The 26,648-nt window shown below is 41.1% G+C and overlaps 1 protein-coding gene across 1 annotated transcript in view; it reads right to left on the bottom strand.

Annotated features, from left to right (window-relative positions):
* Positions 1 to 1,119: 1,119 nt before the first annotated feature.
* The window catches only part of TLE4 (TLE family member 4, transcriptional corepressor), a 176,196-nt gene continuing 150,667 nt past the window's right edge, over positions 1,120 to 26,648 (bottom strand). Inside the window, exons 9-20 of the mRNA XM_042780655.1 lie at positions 23,700 to 23,819; positions 22,705 to 22,758; positions 21,864 to 22,016; positions 20,629 to 20,761; positions 20,049 to 20,242; positions 19,253 to 19,329; positions 8,136 to 8,385; positions 6,176 to 6,423; positions 4,126 to 4,273; positions 3,477 to 3,627; positions 3,080 to 3,156; positions 1,120 to 1,227 (exon numbers count right to left, since the gene is read on the bottom strand). Coding sequence (XP_042636589.1) covers positions 1,120 to 1,227; positions 3,080 to 3,156; positions 3,477 to 3,627; positions 4,126 to 4,273; positions 6,176 to 6,423; positions 8,136 to 8,385; positions 19,253 to 19,329; positions 20,049 to 20,242; positions 20,629 to 20,761; positions 21,864 to 22,016; positions 22,705 to 22,758; positions 23,700 to 23,819 — 1,713 coding nt within the window. The remainder of the gene's footprint in view (positions 1,228 to 3,079; positions 3,157 to 3,476; positions 3,628 to 4,125; positions 4,274 to 6,175; positions 6,424 to 8,135; positions 8,386 to 19,252; positions 19,330 to 20,048; positions 20,243 to 20,628; positions 20,762 to 21,863; positions 22,017 to 22,704; positions 22,759 to 23,699; positions 23,820 to 26,648) is intronic.

The raw sequence follows: 26,648 nt of genomic DNA, 5'->3' as shown, positions 1-26,648 counted from the left end.
CAATGTTTCTGGCACAATGGCACAGACTGTGTCCATATCAGGGACATCCAACTAAGACATGGAAAGGACCGGAGGTAAAGAAAGCAAGTCCTCATCCCAGGTGAGAGTCCGTTCTTCCTGTTGTTCAGAGGGAGGTCCTCGCCAATCTTCTGCTGTCCTCGTCTTGTGAAAGACTTGGCTGCACAGTGGTAGGACTTGCCCACCGTATTTATGCAGTTCCCAAAGAACATGCCAAATAACAGCCCCTAATTTCTTATAATGACAAAACTGCCCAAAGATACACATCTCCCTTTGCAAAGAAACATGGCAAAAATACCCAAAAGGGATTAAGTTGTCTCTTTCAGGCCAATTAATTTGTTCATTTGTCTATAATACAATTTAAAAAAAAAAGGAATTTAAAACATATTACAAAGACACTTATTAAGGGGGAAGAAATAAAGTCCAATTATTTTTAGACAATATTATCTAAAGCTATAGGTATATGGTTAAACTTGTCCAAACAGACTCAAATGAATATGACTTGGGCTGCCATGTTCTAATTGTTCAGCCAAGTTTCCAAATTTCTTTAAGTAAAAAAACAAAAACAAAAAACCTAAAAACTTAACAACACAGCAACATATTGCTTCCATGTGTAATTATACATTTCACATCTCTATACAGTCATTAGTCTACACTTAGTGACATTTTTTAATCAATTATTTTAAACCTTCCTTTCCCCTCCTTTGCCAAAAAAGAAAGGGGGGGGGGAGGGTATCAAATACGACGCATCTTCATTATCAATGCAGGAGCAGACAGCTTTATTTAGTCAGTCATTGTTAGAAAGCCTTCTTTAAACAAAATAAATATATTACAGGTATAATACATAATTAAAGATTCCATTCACTGTTAAGTATGCCTATCCCATGTTCTTCCAAGTAGATATCTGAAAGATTTGGTATCACAGGTTCTTAATGAGTATTCACAATTCAATAGCAAATAGGAAGTGGGGTTAAGGAAGAAGATAAAATTCCACAACTGCAATGAGTATTTGGAATCCGCGGTTTTAGGTAAGGGAGGGAAAAAAAGGATGACAGAGCAAAGTGCTACAAGGAGGAGTCCAGTTCGCATGAAGATTTGTCCTTAATAAATAACTTCATAAACCGTGGCCTTCTTATCCCCAGAGCCAGTGACAATGTACTTGTCATCCACAGAGATGTCACAGCTAAGCACCGATGAGGATTCTTTGGACTAGGGGAAAAAAAAAAGTTAGAAAAATACTGACTATGGAAAGAAAAAACCTTGAGTATTGACAGACAGGACTGGAAGACTGGAGCAGAAATGCATACAATGTACTCCCACTGACCAAATATGAGCCCCAAATAGGAAGGGAGTCTCAGTGCATCTTTGAAATGGCAGAGCTGGATCCACTGGTGAGTAATGCTTCACAGGGTTAGTGTGGCTCACTGGGCAAGACCACGCTGACCCTGGAGATTCCTGCCCTGGTGGACATGAGGCAGGCCAGAAAGTCAATGGCAAAAGCCCCTTTACTGGTCAAGCAAGGCCTGGATCAAATCTTACTCTCCAGAGTTAAAGGTGGGGTGTTATTAGTATGAAAATCCCTAACTGAAGTCAGATGGCTTGATTTTAGGTCAAGCTGTGAAAACTTCCCAACATACCAGTTGGCTTCTCTGAGCCTGTTTCCTTACAAAGCTATATATAGGTAACAGTATTTACCTGCCTGTCACCTCAGACGGTTGCTGCAGAGTTTATGTGAGGTAATATATGGGAACAGTCACTAAAAACACTACCTTTTCTGAGATAGGGAATGCAAAATTCTTCCTAGTGAAAAGCCTAATTTTCCCCTATGTAAAAACTCCCAAAGGGGGAGGGTCTCAAGAGTTTTTAAAAAATGTACCATACTTAGAATTGTAGACACCATGGTTCAAGTACCATAAATGTGACAGTTCAACGTTAACTTTTAACTGTGCTCATAAAAAGGAAATCACAATTTATCAAAGCATTGTTTTACATAGTGACTGCTAAACAGAAGGTCAGTGGTTCAAACCCACCAGCTGCTCTGTGGAAGAAAGATGGGGTGATCTACTTCTGTAAAGATTTACAGAAACTGCTATCAGAATTGCCTCAATAACAGTGTTGTTGTTTTTTTTTTTTTTTTAAAGTGGATTCAAAACACTATTCTCACAACAGAAAAACAGAAAAGAAAGTGGTTTTTAAAAAAAAAAAAAAAAACACTCGATTTTAACCAGGACTCTTAATACTTTAATATTAAAAAAAAGTATGACATGTAGCTACTATAACGCAGTACCAGTGTTTTTCAAAGAAGAAGAAATACATTTTATTCACAATTCCATACATTTATAGGATGTCATAGTTCCATCTACTATAAAATATGCACACTAGTATTTATTTATTTAGAAACAAAAATGCTGGCTGGAACTGTCTCAAAGATTGTGATCCACAATATGAAAGACAGTGCACTCAACTCAAGCTTCATGATGACAAGAATCACCTATTTTTGTCCTATGACCATGTTGCATGGTATTTCCAGTTCAGTATATAGTTTTTACCTACAATTTGGTCCTTCTACAAATAATTTCGCAAACTGTAAAAAATTCATCAAAATTTACTGAATTTTCCCATACCTACTCTTCTTTGAAAAATACATTCAAAGAAATACTACTAAGAACATTTAAATGAATATTTCAAATTTTAAACATAGAAATTAAAAAAAGACAAAGAAAGGAAAAAAAAAAAAAAAAACACCCACTAACCCACAGAAGACATAAAACCTTAGTCTAGCAAGTGATACAGACATGAGCAGTCAGTGAACAGTGCAACGGGCATAGCCTTGGCTCTGAGGTCAGAAGTATCTGGAGATAAACCTCAGCTCCATGACTTGGTGGCCATGACACTTAACCTCCCCCAAAACCAGTTTTTTTTTTCTCTGCACAATATGAACACTAGCTCCAACCTTCCAGGACATGTGTAGATTATTCACCTGAGAACAGGCACAGAGAGCTTGGTGAAACAGACATGCAATGAGCATGCAGTACAAGGGAACTCAACAAGCAAGCGGTACCTGGAATATGCTGGCCCCATAAGGTGTCCTCCAGGCATTCAGAAGGTTGTCCTTTCCAGTGCTTACGAACCACTTGCCTACCAGAAGAAAGTTTCAAAATAGGCAAATCTGTGTTACACTGTCAGACACCCGAGATGGGCTTTAGAGAGCATCAAAATATTTACAGAAAACGCATTTGCAACAGAGCTTTTTTTCACCTCAAAATAAAAGCCAACCTTCCTAGGTTTAATAAACCATTGATATTTATGACAATGATAAAGTAGATAAATGCCAGAAATTACATAGCATCAGGAAGTAGGCACGTGTAAGGAAATGCCGCAATTCAGAAGAAGAACATGTGAAAGAACTAAAGTATGTGACTTGGGATGACAGAAAATGAACAGGAGGAGCTACTCACCACAGTGGGCAAACTTGAGCGACAGCACACAGCTCTCGTGAAGATGTAACTGGTATTTATCGGGCTTGGTGACATGTAGCACTTCCACATTACTGTTTTCCATCCCCACCGCAAGCCATTCTCCGGTTGGGCAGTAGCCCAGAGAGAAGATCTAGAATTAAAACAGGAAATGGTGACAGTGGCTATAGAGTACATACTTGTTTTAACCAGAGGCAGAGAGTTCTCCTGGGGATGCTATTTAAATTATGAAGGAAACTGAGATAACTTGAATTGCATAGGAAGAAACTAAAGCCAAATGTGTAATCCCAAAAGTAATGAGATGGATCTCCATAAAATAATTTACTAATCAATTATGTCAAGTCCAAACACAACGGTCTTTGAAATTAAAATCTTCTAAAAGGTTATAATAAATGAAGGGTTTTATCCTTTAATAAAATATATTTTTATCTTATAAATATAAAAAAACCTAACAAAATATATCAATATCCTTAAGTGAAATAAAATCTAGACAGAAAATCACGTATTTTTCACATTTCTCAAATGACTTCATCACTGTGGCACACGAACTGTTCTTTAATTTCTGCTCTTTAGTACATCGTATTTGCCACAAAATCCGTCTTCCAGAACGTCACAGGTGCCCAATCCAAACCTGGGACGTGAAGTCGTGCTGCTGCAGCTGCCGCCCCTCACGCAGGTCCCAGGATCTGACCGTGTTGTCCAAACCGCCCGTCCAGAGCTTGGTGCCATCGTTAGAAATGTCAATACAGCTGGCTCCGTCTGTGTGGCCCTGGAATTGCCTGCAAAGTGTCAAAATGGAGGGAAAGGCCTTGAAAAGTGAGTTTTCAATTGTACTCAATTCAGACTTCCTTGGTGGTTAATTTCATTGCAGGCCTTATTTGTAGATCATTTTGGGTTTTTTTTTTATATTTTCTAATTAGAGATTATAAATTAAAGTTTGAGAGATGCTGAACTCCCTGTGCTTTTCTTTTCTTTTCTTTTTTTGAATACTTGGGCAGTTCTTCCAATTACTCTTACACTGAAATCTGACTGACATCACTAACGGAAAAGTATCTTCAAGTGAAATAAACCAAAGAAAGCACACACCTAGAAGTATGTGAGCTAATCAAAAATATATTCTGAGGCCTATTCTCTCACTCTGATGGGGTGGGCTGGGCCCAGGGAGCTATAGAGCAAATTATGCCAGTGAGCAGCAAGGCAACTGTGGGCAGCTGTGCACAGCAGGAAGGCCAGACTCTTAAGATGAAGCACATGGAAGGAAACTCAGTGATACAGCTGCCCCCGGAACCACTTCTGGTAAAATGTGCAAAAGACATTGAGGGAGCTGAAGGGATTAGAGGCAGTTCCTCATGAAAGCCTTTCCAAAAGGGCAAAGTGATAATTATTTTGTTTTTGCAATCTCTTTCTATATGTATTCGAAGAAAGACTGGGCAGTCTACTTCCACAGAGATACTGCCTCGGAAACCCAAGGAGGGGTCGCTATGAGTCAAATCAACTCCACAGCAGTGAGTTTGTTTTTGTTTTATGTATGTATGTATATATATATATATATATATATATATATATATATATATATATATATATATATATATATATAATAAATATGTACACACACAGAGAAACAGAAATTTCAGTCCTACAAATATTTTGCAGCCAGACAATACAGACCTTTTCTCCTTACACACTCATACTGACTTGAAGTTAGATTTAACTACAACTTTGTCATACCCTCTCTACCTGATCACACTTTTTGCATCCCGCTCTCTTGTGTGCTGACATCTGGAGATTTCTTGCAGGGCTTTCCGTACCAATGGTGATCCTGTTCAATCTCATTTCTAAACAGACATCAGTTAAGTTTATGTATCCTTAATGGTAGAGTGACAGGTACTCTAGATCATTTTAGGTGGCGTAGTGCCTAAGGCATTTGACTTCTAACCAGAAGACTGGCGGTTCAAACCCAACAGCCACTCCTTGGAAGGAAGACTAGGCAATCTACCTCTGTAGAGATACCACCTCGGAAACCCAAGGAGGGGTCGCTATGAGTTGGAACTGACTCAACAGCAGTGAGTTTGGTTTTTTTGATTTAGCATAAGAGAGTGCCTGAGCCCATGGTAGGTGCTCAGTAAGTATTTGTTGAATGAATGAACATTTTGATACATCAGGCACCTAGGGCAGTGCCAGGCACTATGAATCTTCTCAGTAAGTATCTATCAACAATGATGGTGTCAGCAAGCAGAGATGGTGCATTACAGGCACATGAGAAGAAAGGTCTGGTGATCTACTTCCAAAAACTCAGCCACTGAAAACCCTAAGGAGCACAGTTCTACTCTGACACACAAACAAGGTCACCCTAAGTCAGAATCAACTCAATGGCCACTGGTTTTAATAAGCCTATGGGGTCATGGGAGCCATATATACATTAATTATGTCAAATGGACCTCATTTTTTTTTAACCACATTGAAGATGCTTAGAATAATGTCCAGGATAAAAAAAAATTCTTCATTTTATGAAGTTCAAATAGTCCAGAAAACAAAATGTTACATTTATAATTCATTTCTACCATATTACAATAGACCTGCTCTTAACAATAATAATGGTATTTTATCTCTCTAGAGCACGTGGCACAATGTGGTAAAATTTGCTCCTCCTCACGACCTGGTGATAGATACTGCCGACCCACCTCACCAGCGTCTGGTTGTGCAGGTCCCACACCGCGATGTTGCCGTCGCTGCAGCAGGAGAAGCAGACCTTGGAGTCCGGGCTGATGGCCAGGGCGTAGCAGGCGGGAGCTGAGGACGTCAACTCTGCCTTGATCCGGGGAGTCGGAGCTGCCAGGTCCCAAATGGACAGAGTACTGGCTTCCCCTCCAACAATCAGGGTGCGCCCATCAGGGAGCAATCTGCAGGAACGGATGTAGTTATCCCTGTTCTGTGAAGACAAAAACCATCAAGAGATTACTCATGAGGAAAAGAAAACAGCATTAACATGAGAGCAGAAATCCATAAAAGTATTGTGTTCCCTCCTGGTTTTAATGAGCCATTTATACTTATGACAATGATAAAGTGGATTAATACTAGAAAATTACATGAAATTAGGGAAGTACTTACACTTGGTCTTCAAAATTTAGTACTGAGATATTTAATCTTAATTAGCATCAAAATGCAAAGATCTAGACCCACCCCCCACCACTACCACCAAATTAAAAGCTTTGTGTAGTTGTCAACTCCTGGAGTCATTTGCACAATAGACACATGCGTACACTGATGGAGGGGCCCCCAGAATCCTGGAGGATCAAAACTGGAAATGCTGGTGTACTTGACTCTGCTGTTCAAAGTTCTGCTGCTACTGCCAAGGTGTCAGTGGGTCAGTGGGTTAAAGACCTCTGGAGCCTGTTCTTTCTGCATGGCATTGGCTGACCTGACTAAAAGGCATTGTGGGTTTGATTAAATCAGCATCAACTGGAGGGAAGACTTAAACAAGGAGTGTTAAGTGACAGGAGAAAAACAAAAAAAAATTCTTCCCAGTAATGTTCTACTCCTGGTATAATGGAAGAAAAACAAACTGAAATTGCCTAAATAACTCAAAGACAAATGCTAGTGAAATAGCCAAGAGGTTATCTAGTGTTTGTCACATGAAGTATTCAGTTACTCTTTGCACAGGACAAATTATGATGCTTAGGTCCACTCTCAAAGAAACTATTATGTGGGCTCTTAGCTTTCTGGGGGAGCTCCAGTGGCATAGTGCCTAATGCTCTGACTGCTAACCAGAAGGTTGGCAGTTCAAACCCACTAGCCACTCCTCAGAAGCAAGGTTGGGCAATCTACTTCTGTAGAGTTACCTACCTTGGAAACCCAAGGAGGGGTCTCTATGAGTGGGATTCAACTCTATGGAAGTGAGTCTGGTTTTTTTGTTTTCGTTTTAGTTTTCTTAAACCCATTTATCAGATTTAGTCTAGGAAAGGGAGTCCCCGGGTGGTGCAAATCCATCCAGAGGTGCCTTGAAAGAAAGGCCTGGTGACCTACTTCCAAAAAAATCAGCCGATGAAACCCCATGGAGCCCAGTTCTACTCTGATACAAATGGGGTTGCTATGAGTTGGAGCTGACTCCACAGCCAATAGTTTCAGCCTAGGAAAGCAAGTGTCTTCCTGCTCCCATTCATAGTGCAAGTTAATGGAAATTACTCTGGAGATGTACTGCACATGAAGAACTGAGTCACTTTTGCCTGAAGAAGCAGAAAGTAGATGGTCCTCCTTCTAACCAAAACCAAACTCACTGCTATCGCGTTGATTCCATCTCATAGTGACCCCCACTGGCTTTCTGAGGTGGTGTATCTTTACGGAAGTAGATTGCCCAGTCTTCCTTCCATAGAGCAGCCAGTGGGTTTGAACCCCTAGCCTTCTGGTTAGCAGTTAAATGCCTTAGGCACTATACCACCAGAGTTCCTGTTCCTCCTTCAAGGCCCTTTAAATCTCCAAGTGAAAGACCACAAATCACCAAGACCAACTACCAACTTGGGCCCAACACTGTGGTGTTGCTCTTACATATTGTTCTCGCACTGCTCCCTCCCCTTCCTTCCTCCCACCTCTCTCTCTTCCCCTTTTCTAAGGAACGAGTGAGTCTGTGCATCTTTGTTCACTCACCAAGCAGTCAAGCTGAGAGACAGGACTCTTGTTGCCAGGGTGACTGATGTCCCAGACCTTGACGCAGCCCTTCCCACCCGTGTACACGTGCCGCGTGGGGTTGCTGATGGTCACGGCACATACCACCTCCCCGTGGTTCAGGGTGTTGATCTGGCGAGCGTGTCGGGGGATTCCAGGTCCAATGAGGGCGTCAGGGGGGAAGGGAACAGGCTGCATCTGACCATCTGCACTAACATGGAAGGAATATGCTCTAAGACAGTGAAGAGGGGAAAAAAGAGGAAGAGGGAATATACAAATGTTACTTAACTTTTTGGTGTAATGAGATGAAAAATAAAACACTGTCAGTGCCACTTGTGACTTGCAATCAAGCAAATTTACCTAGCACAGTGGAAAAAATAATTTTCAGAGTCAGAGAGAGAGAGAGGATGACTGTCTTAGCTGCTGTGTGACATCAGTAGTTACTTAACGTTTCTGAACCTTAGTTCTAATCTCTAAAATGGGGAGAATTTTACCTACCTCTTCTGTGATAAATAAGATAATCGGTGACAAGTATAGGACCTACTACTTCAGAGGTACCCACCATCTTGCATTGCCTTCCACTTGGAGTGATTCAAGGGCCTGCGATAAGACTTTACCTATAGATCAAATCACTCCAATCAAGTGACTTCCTAACGAGTCAAAATTATGAACTTTTAAGGGCTCAAAAGTCTGTAGGCCTAAATATTAAAACAGCAGACATCAGAAACAGGGCTTTATCTTTTTTTTTTAAAAAAAAAAAAAAAAAAAAAAACACCTTGATTTGGTGCCTTGACAATCACAAATCCTAGTAATTGCAAATGGAATTAGAACTCTACAGAAAATGTACTGTGTGACTTCACCAAAGGCCCACCTGTGAATACTATCAACAGCTCCATTTCCAATTCATTTTCAGGGAAAGCCCTCAGGTTGTGAAAGCATTTGGTTCTAAAATGCAACTTAAGGTAGAGCCTCTCCTTCACAGAACCTATCTCTATCTTTAGGACACTGAAGTCAGGTGGGACAATAAGCGAAGCTGTGGTGATGACTGCCAGGTTCCTGAAGGCAGATGTCAGTGGTGGGCAGGATGGAGCTGGGGCTGTCTTGGAGGCTATGACAGGCGATAGCTCACTCTGGAAATTACGTCACTCTACTTTGGCACGAAGCTCTGGAATGGGCTCTGTTTATGGGAAGAAGTTTACGAAAGACATACCAAGGGAGAGCATTTGTTGGGGCACAAAGGATAGACACTTGGACCACACTGCAGGAAAGTTTTAGAACCAAATTAAAACAGTTTATGGTTCCCTAATGCAAAAATCTACAGGCTAGTCACATTCATCAAAATTCAACCTATTACTGCGGGGCTATTACCAACCACCCAACATTCCCAGAAAGGATGAAGCCTATGTGTGGCTATGGGTGACATGAGAGCCAGACCCTGGAGGGTTTTTTACTTTCTCTAGTCTGTAAAGACTCAGAACTGGGTTGTAGAAAAGAAAGCCATAAAAGTCATGTATCACTGAGGAGGGTGGAGATGGGAAGTTAGGGAAACACTGGATTCACTTGTTTGATATAATTAGTAAGCCTAGGAGACCCACGAGGTATATAACATGAGAGAAAGGGGTCACTAAGGAGGACTCGCAGGCTTAGAATACAGGGAACCAGGTACACAGCACTCTATCAGTGCAGGTGAGAGGGATGTGTAACTGAAGGGTACACATGCAAGGGGGTAAATGGTTGGATTTTCTTAACCTGGTGGGCAGATGGGAATGCAAATGGCAGGGGGAAATAAAGCATCATGATTTAGGACAGAGGTCGGTTAGAAAAACCAACCTGTGGCCATCCACAAAGATGCAATATTTGAAGCTAATGGAGCAGATAAAACAATCCTGGAGCCCACTAGGTAGTGAGAAGTAGCCCAGAAGCAGAATCTAAGAGATTGCTTGCATCTGAGGAATCTCCAGCAAGAGCAGAGTTAGATAAATAAATACAAGCAGTCCTTGGATTACCAACAAGATCTGTTCCTAAGTGTGTCTTTAAGTTGTATTTGTAGGTAAGTTGGAACAGGGGCATATGGTTTTTATTTTGCCTTATTTCAGTGAAAGAGGTATTCTGGTGGCACAGTGGTTAAAGTATTCGTCTGCTAACCAAAAGGTCAGCATTTCAAACCCACCAGTTGCTCTACGGGAGAAAAAGATGAGGCTGTTTACTTCTGTGAAGATCTACAGCCTTGAAAAGCCTATGGGGCAGCTCTACTCTGTCTTACAGGGTCTCTATGAGTCAGAACTGACTCAATGACCCCGGGTTTGGTTTATTTCGTTAGTGCAAGAAAAAGCTTCAAGTTTTTTCCATGATTTCAAAGCTGCACACTGAGCAAGTGAAGGTGATTGTGATGAACAATTTGTTGGGTTGAGTAATCTACTTCCTGTATAGATACTGCCTTGGAAACCCAAGGAGGGGTCACTATGAGTCAGATTCAACTCAATGGCAGTAAAGTTGGTTAGTTATTTTTTAGGGGTTGGTTCAATCATTTCAAAGTAAGGACAAATTTTAACTTTTAACAGCAAGTACTTGTCTGTTAGTCGGATGTTTGGAACCCAGGGACTTACTGTAATTAGGGGGGCAATCAAGTGCAACTGGGGAGAAGATGGTCCATCCCATGATAGGTCATTAAGAGATTCAGCCATTCAATATGTACTTCTTGAGAGTCCCAGTATGCTAAGGCCTGGGGATGCAACAGCCAAGAAAGAAACCCACACAGCATCCCCGTTCTCTCAAAGTTATACGCGGTGGGGCATGGGAGACAAGCGCTGGGCAGAGGGAAAGATTCATCAGTGGCATAAACATTACACAGTCAGTACTATGAATGATGGAAGCTCTATGGTATTCTCAGAACTTATGGTGTGAGAGAAGACAAGGGAAAGTGACAACAGACTGGTGATAGAATAAAATGGGTAAGAAGAAGAAAGGGGAAAAAGAGAGGAAAACAGTATGATGAGGCATATGCAAGTATGAAAGCCAGAACGAGAGAGCGTGATTGTTACTCATTTATTTAGCAAATATTTATTAGATGTCTAAACTGCACCAAGTGCCAGGGAATCAGAGATGAACAAGTGAGACCAAGTCTCTCCCCTCCCACAGCTTACATCCTAGGGGAAAACATAATACCCAAGCAGATAAATGAGTAACCTCAGAAAACAGTGAACACTATTATACACAAACACATGCACACACACAAACAATGATCTCAGATCAAAGAATAAAGTGCACAGAGTGTTGGTCAGGGAAGCCTCTCTCGGAAGGAAGCATGTGAGTAGAGGCCTGGATGAAGGCTGCAGCCCTTGCACACATCAAGGGGAGATTGTGCCATGTAGAAGAAACAGCAAATGCAAAGTGTGAGGCAGAAATAAGTGAGAGGGTCAGAGAGGGTTTGGTGGGGTATATTAGGATATGAGCTTGGAGAGATGGAAAGCAGCAGTGGCCATACTAGAAAGTGCCTCATAGGCCATGATAAGAAGTGTACTATTCTGATCAGAATGGCAAACCACTGGAGACTTATGCAAGGCAGTGAAATGATTCAATTTTTCAAGCAAGCGCTTTGGTTACTGGGTTAAGAATGAATTTTAAGTGGCAAAATGGAAGAAGGAAAACAAATATATAAAGGATGATTAGAGTAATCCAGAGGAAAGCAGGTAGCTAAGACCTGTGATAAATAGTGAGAAAGTCGATTTGTAATTCAGAAGGTCGCTCAGGCTGGATGGAGGTGAAGGAGCCATGCATATGGGATGCTTGGACTTTGGAGGGGATATAGTTAGGGGTAAGGCAAGGTCTCCTCTGTGAGCCTGTAAACAGGAAATGGAAGTCAAGTAGGGCAGGTCATTAGAGAAGAGGTGGTCCAAGAACCAAGATGAGGTTACTAGAAGGTTATCCTTCCAGATATCCAAGTCACTCAGGATGATGGCAGCCTCTGAGTGGAGTAAGACCTTACGTGCCATGTGTCCAAGACTTGTATAAACTGGGGGAATGTCCTAACAAGGTGAAGAGGGATAGAGTCAAATGGCACAAGATTGAGAGAAGGATTTTAAGAGTGGAGAAGTTAAGGTCCAAAAGAGATGGCGTAGAGGTGGGTGACCCAAGCCTTTCAATTCTACTACTGGCCTTGAGGTCTGTGTGATGTGAAAAAAATGAAAAGTTAAGTATCACCTAGAGAACTGTGGTGAAGTGATCTGTGATCTCAGAAGCATGCCAGATTTCAGTCTGGAGAAGGGAAGGCAGGCAGTATATGCAGTTCCTGAGTTACAAACATCCAACTTACGGACAACTCTTACAGGACTCTGAACTGGCTCTCTCATGGTCAACAAAGCGAACTAGGCGCAGACCTGAATTTTTACAATTTGGGTGATTCGTGACAGTAACCAGAATGGGAAACATTACGGGTTGAAGCCCTGTAATGGAAGACTGGGAAGGGGCACAAAGAGAGCCCTTTTGGGAGCCTGATGCATGAGATTGGATTACTGGCAGGACTGGGGAAAGCCACACATTCAAAGCAACACACTGGCCACCATCTTGGAGGTGAGGTGGGAGAAGCAGTGCTGTTTCAAAGCCTTGCTTTAATGTTATGTAAATGAGACCTCACTGGGAAAGGAATGAACCAAACCTTACTGACAATGAACTCTTCCTCACAATCACCTTCACTTGCTGCACATGCAGCTTTTAAATCACTGAAAGCCTTTGAGCCTTTTCTTGCATTTAAGTAAGGTTAAACAAGACCCATAGGCACCTGTTCCAACTGACCTACAAATTCTTAAAGACACAGTAAGGTACTGGTCTTGTTCATAACCCAAGGACTACCTGTGATCTCCTCAAAGAAAGGCTGAGCTTCTGAGGGATGATGATCGAGAGAAACAATAACTGATTGAGCAATTAAGAAGTCATGAAGACTAAATCTTAAAGGAAGGGAAAGGAAGGTTATTCCAAGTTTAGATGGTGTTGTACATTCTTAATGATAATTTATTTCAAAAGACTTCCTTCTCTCCCCTCCAGAATTACTAAATGGTTTTTAAAGAGCCTTGAGAATTTAAATAGTTAAGAGACCAGGCAAACAATTTCTTTTAGGGTTTCAAGATGACATTCTTTACCTCAACAAAAACCACTGTGAGCACCTACTATGTTCCTGGCACTTTCTTTAAAAAGGTTAAGAATTTCAAAAGCCTACTTGCAGTAAGGACATAATGGGGCCCTCTGTTTGCTGTAAGTATACATAAAAGATACTCAAGACTGGAAAGAAAAAGGCTTTAGTACATACTTATCACTGAATTTCAACAAATCCTTTGATGTGTAACTAGTAAAGAGTACTGGAATGTGTAACGAAAGCCAACATTTCCAGAAATCTCAGGCTTGAGGGTTATTCTCTTTCTACCCAATTAAATGCATCAATATATATTAAGTAACTACTATGCACTCTGATATGAATATTACTCTAAGGATACAAAATCACGTAAGGGCCTGGCCTTGTCCACACTTGGCTTCTAATCTAGTTAAGTGCAATGAGAAAAGTACAGAAGTGACTATAACACCAGATAGAAGATGAAGGTGTAAGGTTCTGTGGTGGTTCAAAAAGGAAAGACAAGACTTATGTTTCCCAAGAGACGTGGTACTAGAAATGGGTTTAAAAGAACAAAAAGACTTCACCATTGAGAGAGAACGATAGAAAAAGCATCCCAGATGGCAAGAACAGCAAAGAACAAGGGCTACAAAAAGAATAAGGTGAAATTATCTGGGAAAAACCTAGGCCTGTTTTAACCCAGGGTTTCATTTATTCAATAGACACTCTACAGTAAGCAGTGGGAGGAGCCTGGGCAGAGCACAAACTCATCAAAAGCCAGCAGCACATCATGCTGTGAAGGGAAGGTCTCACTGACAGTGATTTTTGGGGGTGGGGGAGAGAGTGTAACATTACTAGGACAAGCTATTAGTGGAAAAAAACAAAAACAAACAAACAAGTGGATAGCAAAAAGTAGGATGCATTGGAGGAATAAAAGACAATTATTCCAGTAATCTGGGTAAGAGGTAATGGGGGAACTACACTAGGCAAGGGGAAGGACGGCAAGCCAGAAGAAACAGTGAATATGAAACTCTGTGGGCATGAACTAGTAAGATGTGAGGGGGAGCAGTAATAATGGTGGCTCACTTCCATTACAAAAATGGGAAAACAGGAAGAAGACTCAGTGTTGGGAAGTATTTTCTGAATGTAACGAAAACTAGAACAAATCATACATGTTGAAGAAGCCCTGCGGACATTCCCATAAAGAACTGTATACACAGGCGTGGAGGCAGAGGATGTGAGGTACACTCTTTCCAATATACGCACACACGTGTGCACACACATAGCACATGAAGCCACAAAAAACTAAGAAGAGCTCTTCAAGGCACGTGTTGCAGAGAAGACACCTAAGTAAAATTTAAGTTGGTTTTGGGTATGTTACATTTACTTTCTGACCAAAACAGAAAAAAAAAAGAAACTCACTTCCATGAGTCAATTGTGACCCACAGTGACCCCTTTGAGTTTCCAAGGTGGTAAATCTTTACTTAAGTAGATTACCCAGTCTTCCTTCTTCAGAGTGGCTGGTGGGTTTGAACCTCCCACCTTAGCTCCTTTCTGACCAAAGTAGACTTCAAACAATCCAGGGACCTACAAGTCACTCTCTTTTTAAAACATGTACACTGGAGTCGTTATTTTATTTGGTTTTAAGACAGTCTTGGCCTTCCTACCTCCACTCCATTTACTCTAAGAGGCTCAGCTCTGTCGTTATGTTACACTCATCTTTTCAGACTTTGCAACACCTTCTCCAAGTTTTCAATGTCTCTCAAGATTGAACTAGATCTTGAATTCAAAATTAGAGGTGTGGCTGTTGTACTTAAGAAGTATAAAATAAAATTAGGTTCTAAGTACCACAGGAGCCCACTAGTAGGCTGGTCGGAGCTCTGGTAGCATAGTGCCTAAGGCACTTGACTACTAACCAGAAAGCTGGTGGTTCAAACCCACTAGCCACTCCTTGGAAGGAAGGTTGGGCAATCTACTTCCACAGTGATACTGTCTCAGAAATCCAAGGAAGGGTTGGTTGCTATGAGTTGGGTCTGACTCGATGGCAAATAACAACAGTAGGTTAGTCAATCAACAAATAATTTAGTGTATTTACCATGTGTTAGGTACCATCCCCATTCTGAAAACCCTGCTTTATAAAAACATCAGTACAACAGACAAAACTTTCTAAATTGTGAGCAGCCTGCAGCCCATATACCTGAGATCTTTGTTTTTGCTGCTTTCACATGCCACATCCCCTAAAACAACTATTACTATGATTTTAATAGAACAGTTTTCCACTATCCGTGTAAGTTTCATGTACGTAGTAAGTGAGGGAAAAAGTCTATTTTCAGCTTATGCTGAAGTTAAAACTATGCTGGCACTCCAAATGCATATTAAGCAGAACCTTGTTAATTCACCTGAACAGACCAAAGGACCCAAGGTGGATTATCAAATAAATGCTACTTTACTCATTAGTCTGGTACATGGATTTAATTAGTTTTTTGATAATATCTAACAATTCATTTTGTAAAAATAATTAGGACAGAGATGCACAACTGTTGTTTTAAAGTCTTTCTGGAGAAATGTGGTTAGAGGCAGGATAGGCCTTTAGTTGATTTATTAAGTTTTATGTTTTGCACAAATTTTGTTTTATGTTTTGAACAACAAAAAGTGTTTTGCAGAAGACAAAGTGTCACACCTCTATACCTTACAACACAAAAGTCATAATAGGTATAAACATTTCTGCTCTAAGAGCTGTATTAACAGTAATGTGTAAATATATGAGCATATATATATATATATATATATATATATATATATATAATCTTTCTGCTCCATTACATAAAGACATACCATTCACAAAAAACCTGGAATCCAATTTACTCAATCTAATCTTCTTGGGTCATTCCTGCCCTCTAAAACGTGTTGTGCCTTCCATAGCTTAAGTTGAGAAACTGGTAATACTCAGGGGCAGAGCTGAAAGGAAGCTGCTGGAATTTGCTGAACAGCCACCAAATAATCATGGTGCTGAACATGTATTATCTTAATCTAGTCTCACACCCTCCTCATCAGTAGGCACTATCTCTGAAGCTCACAAAGCTAAGAAACTGTGCTCAAAGTCCACTTCCTGGTTGTTAATCAGCAAAGTCAAAATTTAAGCTTCAATTTGTCATACTCCCAAGCCCATATTCTGTCAACCACACCAAGCTCTTTTTGCGATTCCCTGTGAAGTATGATTTGCCAACTGCATTAGATGCAGCTCCATCATTTCCAGGAGCAAAATTTCCCAATAATCCTTCAATCCATCCACACTCCCCCTAAGAATCTCTAAGATTCTATAATGTCAAATGGGAGGAATCCAGCTCAAAGCTCAGAAGCACCACCACATGAGTCAGATCAGCCAGGATACCTCAGTGCTTCACCTGGTCCCAACCTCCAAAAGCAGAGGGTCACTGCTTCTTCCGACTCAGCTAACATACTTTTGGAGTTCCTGGGTGGCAGAAACTGTTAACATGCTAAGCTGTTAACTGGAAGGTTGGAAGTTCAAGTTCACCTCCAGAGGCACCCCTGAAGAAAAACACCTTGCAATCTACTTTTGAAAAGTCAGCCATGGAAACCCTGTGGAGTACAGTGCAACTCTGACACACACAGGGGTGAGTCAGAGTGGATGACAGAATTTAAAAAAAAAAAAAAAAACTTTCATTTTTTTTCTCAGGGCAGCTGCTGAGGCAGGCAGCACCACACCTCCTCTGCTCTAGTGGTTGTATCATAGCGCTGGTTAGAGATGCTGGTTAAATGAGTAAGTGGTAATTATGCCATCACTAAAAATAGAAGGTATCTCTTCCTTAAAGAACCTTTCTACTTCCCCCTACACAAGTTCATACGGACCTCAGAGGTGTTCAAGTTATTTGGTTAATCTTCTGACCTTGTTCTTTAGTCACTTCTTGAAATAGATGAAATTTTTTCACCCTCAAATATCTGAGAGTACTTGGTCAACAAGACTTGTCAGTCAGTCAACAACTATTTGCAGAACATGTTCTGCACAGGTACACAGAATTTTGTGGTAATTGATGTTTATACCTTCAACTCTCAAGGAACTCAAAGTCTAATTTGCCTTGTCTCCCTTATTAATCATTCAAATATTTACTGAGCAACTTGGCTATGGAGGCAGCATTGTGTTTGATGCCATGGGGAAGTTTACAATAGTCTGGAGAGCTCAGCTACAGAAGGAAGAACCAAGAGTCTGATGAATCAGATCAAACTGAAGAAAAGATAAGCCTATACAACACTTGGGAGCTCTGGTAGCATAGTGGCTAAGGCACTTGACTGCTAACCAGAAGGCTGGCAGTTCAAACCCACCAGCCACTCCTTGGAAGGAAGATGGGGCAATCTACTTCCGTAGTGATACTGCCTCGCAAACCCAAGGAGGGGTCGCTCGCTATGAGTCGGGTCTGACTCGACGGCATATAATACCACCAACAACATACAACACTTGGGGTAGAGGCAACATGAGCAGAAAAAGAAGACACATAGGAAACAAAACAGTGGGGTGGCAACTAAGTGTCTAAGCATGTAGTAGTCAATTAGCAAGCCATGGAAGGTCAGAGAAGGGGCAGACTGGGACATATTCATTCATTCACTCATTCATTAAGTACCAATTATGAACCAGGTACAGTTCTAGGCACTGGAGCCACTGTGAACAGCAAAAACTTACTCTCTTCTATCTTGGAACTCCTATTCAACTGGGGAGATGCAGACCATGGCTATGCATGAGTATCAAAAAGGTAGGAAGAACGGGGGGGAGAGGGGTTGGGATGCTACTTTCGATAGGGGTGGCAAGGTAGAACAGTGGTAAGATGATATCGTAGCAGAAACCTGAAGTGAAACAGTAAGCCACTGAAGAAGTGATGCAAGGAGCATGATCAGTAAGAGCAAATGCCCTGAGGCAGGCAAGGGAAGCCTCCAGGAGAAGGGGGGCGTGAGCTGCTACTGAGGGTCAACTCATCAAATCTGTACGGCAGAGAGCAGGCAAGAAAGCACTGGAGACTAGGGAGGCAGCATGTGCACAGCACGGGGATGATGGAGAACACACGATGCAGAGTGAGGAGAATAAAATCCAAAAACACAACCAAATCCACTGGGTTCGAGCTGACTCTGACTCATGGTGAGCTTTCCCTATGGGTTTTCTGGGCTATCATCTTTACAGAAGCAGATCTGCAGGTCTTTCTTGCAGGTTAAATAAACACATATGACTGAAAAAAGATAAGGAGGGTCTGTAGTGGATACTTCTCAAAAGAGAAAGTGGAAAAGCAAGCTGGGATTTTAAAGGAAGGGTGAGCATTATTCCATACTTGTCTTTGTATCTGGGAAGATCAAGCCAATTAGCAGAGAGAACTGAGTAGTAATGAAAACACGCACTGGACTGAAATGAAGGTTGTGGGATGAGATATGGGGGGGAATTAGAATGTGCAAGTAGGGTCTGAACAATTGGTGTGCTGTGCTCTGCCTTTCATAATTCAAGGGGGTGTGAACACAGAGACTCCAAATACTACGCTCAAGGTGCAAGAAGGCAACTGAGTAAATAGAACCCAGTAAAAAGACCATTCATTTCTTTTTTCTTTTCAACATTTGAAGTCTTTTCCCACTTGCTCAAATTTTGAGCATCCAGAGGCTTGCACATAATAACCAGACTTTCTGAACAAAAGAACTGCCTTGAAATCAGTGACAGACACAGAGAAGATCTGACCTTCTGGAGACGCTGATGCAAAGCTGTATTTCCATATTAGAAGCTCAGGCTTTTAAACTGTAAATACAAAACCCCCTCACTGCCTCTTTTCCTGTGCAAAGGGGAAGTGAAAAATACTTTGCTAGGATAAGAAATGCAAGCCATGGGACCTCTCCACAATTACCCCATTCCTCTGTGAAAGGCTATTCCTGTCTAGCTGTATTCAAAGTCTAAAGGGCCAGCCAGGAGCAGGGTGTATCACACAATGTCCAAAGACACAAAGGTACTCACGGTTTTCCTCCTGGAATGCCTGTCAGGTTTGGAGGTATCGCTGGCACACGCATGTGATGGTGTGGGTCAAATCCAACCTAGATTTTTTTCCCAAGCAAAACAACAGAAACAAATTTGGTTACATTAACTCATTTTATCCTCTTCAATGTCTTTTCTAAAACGTGAGAGAATAGATCATTTAAAAAAAAGATTTTTGAGATATTTGTAAGTATTTATTAATAAAATTATATGATGTTTAGGATTTAACGTAACATAATGAAGGGTGGGAAATACATGATAAAACTGTACCAATAATTACTGAAGTTCATGATGCGAACCAAGAAAAAAGGCCAAACCCACTGCCATCAAGTGGACGCTGACGCATGACTACTCTATGTGCAACGGAGGAGAACTGCTCCATATGGCTTCCTTGCCTGTAATCTTTACAGAAGCAGATTGCCAGACCTTTATTTCACAGTGCCTCTGGGTGGGTTTGAACCACCAACCTTCTATTTAGTACTCAAGCACAGAGCATCCAAGAACCTTATGGAGTTCATTATATTCATTGTACTATTTGCTCTACTTATATAAGTTTAAATTTTTTTAAAAAAAGATGGAATATAAAATAAACAAACTACTCATCTTATAAAAGAATCTCATCTTACAAAAGAATGTAGATCTCACAATTTAATTACATGTAGTTTGCTTTCCAAGTACACACAGGTTCCTTCATCAGTAACTCAAGTTCTATAAACAATATCCAAGCAAACCCTGTCCTCTGAGAGATCTTTCTTTCTTAAAAAGCCCGCGCACATACCACGGGTGATCTCCCATATGCAGCAGCGGCAGCTGCAGCGGCCGCAGCGGCACTCATCTGCGGGGAGATGTTGTGCAGCCCAGCATAGGCAGCCCCAGGGCTGGTCAGCTCCCCGTTCATCCCAGCATGTGGCACAATCCCAAACGGCGTTGGGTATGGACATGGTACTGCCATGGGGGTCCTCAGGCTTGAGGCTACAGGCAGAAACGGAAGGAGGAAAGAGAAAGACTAAGAACACAGGAAACATTGAAGTAAGAAATCCTTAAGTGTATTATTATTATTTAAAGAAAAAAAAAAAGACAACTCATGGATCAAATGAACTTGCTTTAATATTTTCAAAAGTCATTCAAGCCTTTATTAGATTCATTCATTTACTTAATTTTATTGAAGATTTATCATGTGCCAGACAGGGATGGTGCTAGATGATTGGTTCAAATTAAATAACGGTTTAACAATTGTTCAATGCAAAGGTCACTAGTACTTTAGTGTACTCTTTTCTTGCTTTAAATTCTTTACAAACATAAGAATAATTAGGGGTGGGAGAAGCATAAACACATAGAAGATACTTTTTCTTACTAACCCAACGGGTCAACTCCTGGTGGCTTTCCTGGTACAGGCCTCAGCCCAGGGGTGGAATTACTGCCCGGGGTTGGTGCATCAGTTCGTGGAGTAGGGGTACTGGACTTTGATACAGGAGTAGTAGATTTTTCATTCTAATAAGAGATATAATTGAATGCACCAGCAATTAGAACATGGTTTTAACAATGATGTCAGACATTAAAAAGACAGACTAAAGAAGGTGAAGCTACAGAGGCAATGAAAAAGTAGGGTAGAGAGTATGGCATTTCTAAAAAACTGGTCTGAGTCAAATGGAGGCTGACAATCATGACCACCTGACTGTGAGTGACCCTGCCTGGGGGCTTTCTTTTCAGACTAAGCGGTGTCTGACTCAAGCTTCTGGTGGATGTAATTCATGTCACAAGAGGCTTCCTGGTTAGCAGATCTCAGTGGAAAAGGTCCAAGCTCAAAAGTCATAGACACTCAGCCCAGAGGAGTTTCCACTAAAAGAAGGCCATAAGGCCAAGAGAGAACAACAGGAAAAAACTTAATCCAGCCGCTTGCCAGACACATCACCCCGATCTGCAGAGACTGAAGAATTTTCTTTGCTTTCAGCTGTGAATTTAAAAAATCATTTGAAAACTGAATTTGTCTTTTAAAAAATGTTATATTATAAGGAAATAACAGGTGAGGAAAAATAAAGACACAGCACACAAAACTGCAATTAACTACCCATAGACAAGAAGGGTGTGTGGGGAGAGAACCCTGTCGTGGAACAGTTCGCTTTTGCATTTGTGATTTGTGGTGTGAGTCAAGGGAGACTTTTGTAAATGACAGATGACTTTTCAGTGAGGAGGGGAAAATTATTGCAGTCATATACGGTTTGGTAATTCACACGAAGCTAACAACAAAATCACATGCAAGCCAAACACTAAATTCACCAGAACCGTAGGTGACAAAACCATCTCTGTAACCCCAGTATTTTTCCATCTTCAACAAAACATGTTTCATTCAATTTCCCCATATCCTCCCTCCATCCATGCAAAAAGTCTCACAAAACAAACAGCCATCACCAAGTTAGTAAATTCATTCTGCTACAAAGATACTTTTGTAATTAAACTTGGATACCTAACATATACATATATTTGGAAATAAAAGTCCTATAGAAAAATGTGAAAAAGAGAAGACAAACATCAAAACCAAACCCAACCATCTTAAAACAGGTCACACTGAAAAAGATTGTACAGAACTGCTTACAAGGCTAAGTTCTTTGGATTTGGAGGAAGGGGTACTGCTGGAAGATGCAATTGAAGCTGGACTAATCGGGGCATCTTTCTTGAGCAGACGTGTCTTGTCCAGGCCATTCTCTCTTGGGGAATGTGCTGGGCTCCCTCGAGGGGAAGATGGGTCCTACAAAGGGAACATCATGGTATAAATGCAGCACAGTGCATTCACAACGCTGGAGTCCTGGGGTGTGGATTCTACCAGCTGAAAACATTTAAAAGCTTAGGAGTGCAAAATGTTCTGGAATACAGACTAAGATTCATTGAATGGTCAAAAAAAAAAAAAAAAAAAAAAAGGTACTGAGATCAAACAAAGTACAATACTTATTTGTTGTTATGTGCCGTCGAGTCAGACCTGACTCATAGCAACCCCTCCTTGGGTTTCCGAGGCAGTATCACTATGGAAGTAGATTGCCCAACCTTCCTTCCGAGGAGTGGCTGGTGGGTCTGAACCGCCAGCCTTCTGGTTAGCGGTCAAGTGCCTGAAGCACTACACCACCAGAGCTCGTTAAATACCCATTTTTAAAACAAATCAAAATTAAAACCCCACAAACTTCAAGACTGCTTGTCAATAAGATCTGTGGGCCGACCACAGATGGTGTGCATTTATAATGGTAACAAAAGATACTTGACATATCACAGAAAAGAACAGCAATTTTAAAAAGCATCATTACAATCGGTTATTTTTTATTCTTTAGGTAAGCAAAAAGTGGGTCCCCTTAGAAATTAAGAGAACATTTTGCACCTAACTTTTTAAACACCAGTTATTATCATAACTGGGGAAGACCATGAAGTTGAACTAGTGATAAACATACCTCATTGGAAACATCAACTACCAAGTTGTCATCACTCTTCTCACCATCGCTGTCCTGTATTGACAATTAAGAAGCATTATTACCTCTCCCAGCCAAAAAAAAAAAAAAAATTACTTTTTTAAGTCAGATTTACCCTAGGTAAGTCCAAACTAATTCCTTATTTCTTATAAAAAAAGGAAAGAATGGACTGCACCAGACAGTGCTAAACACTACAATGTACCATTCTCTTTAATCCTTATAATGACATTATGAGGAAGGTATGAATGTTCTATTTCACAGCCTTAGAAATTGAAGTTTCCTGAGTAAAAGTTGAAAACTGGTACAACAAGGCTAAATCCAAACTACAGAGGGGCATGATTTGGTCTGTCAGTGTTTTAAAAAAACTAAGACCCAACATTTTTAAATTGGAAAAAGTTAATGTGAAAATCCAGATTTCAGCATCTCTAGAAAAATCCTCCAGTTTGGCCACATGGGAGGTCCAGTTGTCCGGCCTGGAACACTGAGTAAGCCAGGCATCGAGTTCTTGCCTCCATCTAATTCCCACCCAGTGATCTAGTTGGCTATTGAAGTAAAATGAGCTTCAAACCAAGTCATGGACATTCTAGAGGTCTCTAAAAGTTGTATTCTTCGGGACATGTGTACATCTATACATTCCAACAAGTCTGCTAGGATTTTACACTTTTCCTTATTAACATTTCTAGCTGACCACAAAAAAAGTAAACCATCTTGAAATGTATGTGGAGAAGCAAATATATCCACAGAAATACTCAACCATGAATATCCAATTTCTGTTAGTTGCTAGATAATAGACTCATTCTCTCTCTCATATACATTGAGCACCTGTCCACACCCACATTAGGCTTCAGTTAGCCAATGGAGACATGGCTATACATGTTTTCCTTCTCCTAAGGGAATTTGTTAACCTGTGTTCTTGTTTAGGTTGGCAAGAGTCAAAAGGGAAAATGGTTGCTTGGTAGAAAGCAAGGTAAACTTACATAACGTGCTGCGATTTCTTTTTCTTCAGTTTTCTGCTTTTTGCTGTCAGAGGAATAGTCTGTGGAGTTTCGGTGCTTCTCAGCGCCTCGGAAGCTGGCTGATGGGGATACTGAAGAGCTCTGGAACAGAGGGGGACGTGGGCTTGAGAAATGACCACCCACCGAGCACGGTGACTTTTTAAAACCATCCAGAGACTATTTTCTTTTTGTTCTTTAGTATACATTTGCACAGCTTGAAAAAGAGGAGACAAGAAGGTAAAATGAAGGAGAGAAATTATAGGGAACTATCAAGAGAAAAGGATGAGAAAACAGAAAAAAGAGAAAGTAGAGAGATGGGACAGAGTAGGAAAATAAAGAGGGAAGCAGAGAATAGCTTTAAACCAAAGAACAAAAACAGTTTTGTTGAGGAAAAAACAACAAACAGTTGCCCTTGAGTGGGTTCTGACTCATAGTGACCCCGTGTGTCCGAGGAGAACCGGGCTCCACTGGCGATCAACAGCTGATTTTTCTGAAGTGCACTGCCAAGCCATTCCCCCCCTCTCCCTAGGCTTGTCTGGTGGACTCCAATCTCTAACGACCTTTTGGTTAGCAGCAGGCTCTTAACCGTTTGCACCACGCGGGGACTCATTCAGTTTAAGGAATATGTTTATAATACACTGTCAAAGTATACTTAGGAAGTGGGAAAGAAAGCAGATACAAGAGAAAAGGGGAAGGAAGAAAGGGGTATTATTTTTTTTTTAAGCTTGCTGGCTAATGGGAAGCCAGTATTTCCAGTCTCTGTAGAGTAACTGTGAAAACATTAAAGAGAACTCTTAAAGGCCCAAGTAATCAAAGTCCTTCAGTAGGGCACCAGTACAGAACTCACAAGTGCTAAAACAGCCCAGCTCGGCATTACGAAGGGCTGCTCTTAGAGGGTAGTGGACGGAGTACTTAGAGATAAGATGTCTAAGGAAGCAAGTTCCAGGAAGAACAAAGAATCACCCTAGCCCCCAAACTGTATGAATATATCTTTGCCTGGCATCTAAACTCATTCAGAAAACTGTTCAGTAAAGCTCTTCCTCAATTAGAATTTTATTCATCTCATAAAACCACTTCCTTTTGCTTTTTTTCCTTCATCTTAGTCAGCTGGTAATAATTAATATTTATAAAGCTACACAACATTTACAAGGCCCTTTTAATTAATTACCAGAGGCAGTGTGTTATCTCAAACTCCTGGCCCTATCTTTTACTTCACTGAACCATAATGCCATATTCTCTTTGTGGCTAAACTTTCAAAACCTGTTGTTAGAAGGGCATCAATAGATTTTTCTTCTGTGCCTGGGTGAGTTATCACTACCAAGAGATCACCCCCTAGTGGTCATATGTGGTGACAGTAACTCCACCATCAGCTTTAAAGGTAGGGATGTTGGGTAGAGCCTGAGTTAGGGAAAATGAGAAGGATCAGTAAGTGGAGTTGGACATCTCCAAACTCTTCCCTCCTGGGCCAGTCCCTCTGAAGGTTTTATATGAATACTCTGCAAACTTTAAATACCAAACCCTGTAACTATCTCAACTCAATCACTCAAACCTAAATTCATGGCAAAAAAGATGGCAGGTTCTTCATTCAGTAAGGTCAGGGATTGAGACAAAATGTTAAGAAGCCAAACAACTTTTAAAAGCTGCCTACTTGACTTCTTGAGTTCCAATCCTCATTCCCAAGTCGCATACCCACCTCTCACCTTCCTGTTTTCCCTCCAAATTTGAGAGAGCAGTAGCAGAGTTTAATGTTTCTGCTTCTCACATCAGTACCCTCATGCAATCAGGTTTCCATGAAAATCACTCCAGCAAAACCATGCATGTAAAAATCATCTGTGACCTATTAATGATCGTATTTAAGAACAACCAAACTCAATGCCACAGACTCGGTCCCAACTCACAGCGACCCCTCCTGGGGTTTCCGAGGTGGTATCTATATGGAAGTAGATTGCCCAACCTTCCTTCCAAGGAGTGGCTGGTGGGACCGCCAACCTTCTGGTTAGCAGTCAAATGCCTTAGGCACTACACCACCAGTGCTCCCATTTAAGACCAGAACCCCCTATCTAGTACTCCTCCATAACTTGGTCTATCCCTCATAACTCTAGTACACTTACTTCTGACCACACTTCACAGCCCCTCTTACAAAGGACAGTTTCCCACAATCCATAAGAACCAACATCTGAGTCTGGCTGTTTAAAAATGCCAGCACTCTGCACCCTAAACCCAGAGCTCTGACCTTGTTTTGCAGCACATCCTACATTTGCATTTCATCTGTAGCCTTTTTTCCTGACTTCTGGGAATGCCCCTTCCCCAATAGCTTTCAAATCTTCCTCATCTTTTAAGAATCAACTCTAATGTCACTTTTCAAAGCTCCCTAGGACACTCTGAGGCAGATTAATCCCTTACTCCTCTTCGTTCCCTTAACATTTTGTTCCCTGAATGAGCAGAGAGCACACAAAATATATTTATGGCTATTTATTTACAAGGTCACTTGCGCCTTCACGCTGTGGGTTCCACGAAGGTGGGGCACTCAGCATAGTCAGTGGCGGAGAATAGTCCAGAAACATGCAACACAAATGTCTGCGGACCTCCCCTCTGCATTCCTAAATCTTAGCACCAAGTTCACATGATGCATTATCTTCCAGAGGGCTACTAGGTTGTACAATTCCATGGGAATTCAGAGAATTCAGTTCAGCAGAGTCAGATGTGAGTCGGGGTACCTTGTGGAATTATGTAATATGGCGTCTCAGTCCATTTACTCTAACCTGCTTCCAGATGCCTTCATCTCACTAATGAGATATTTTACAAGAACAAAAAATATTTTAAAAGAAAAAAAAAAAAAAAGTGGGAGGCGGGGCAAGATGGCGGACTAGGCAGAAGGATTGCACAGACCCTCTTCAACAAAGAAAAGGGAAACCAATTAACACAGACACA

The sequence above is a fragment of the Orycteropus afer genome, unplaced genomic scaffold (genome assembly GCF_000298275.1).
Source record: "Orycteropus afer afer isolate SDZICR_OR568_19922 unplaced genomic scaffold, OryAfe1.0 scaffold00005, whole genome shotgun sequence".
Classification (NCBI taxonomy): Eukaryota; Metazoa; Chordata; class Mammalia; order Tubulidentata; family Orycteropodidae; genus Orycteropus; species Orycteropus afer.
This window is presented reverse-complemented; position numbering and strand designations above follow the sequence as displayed.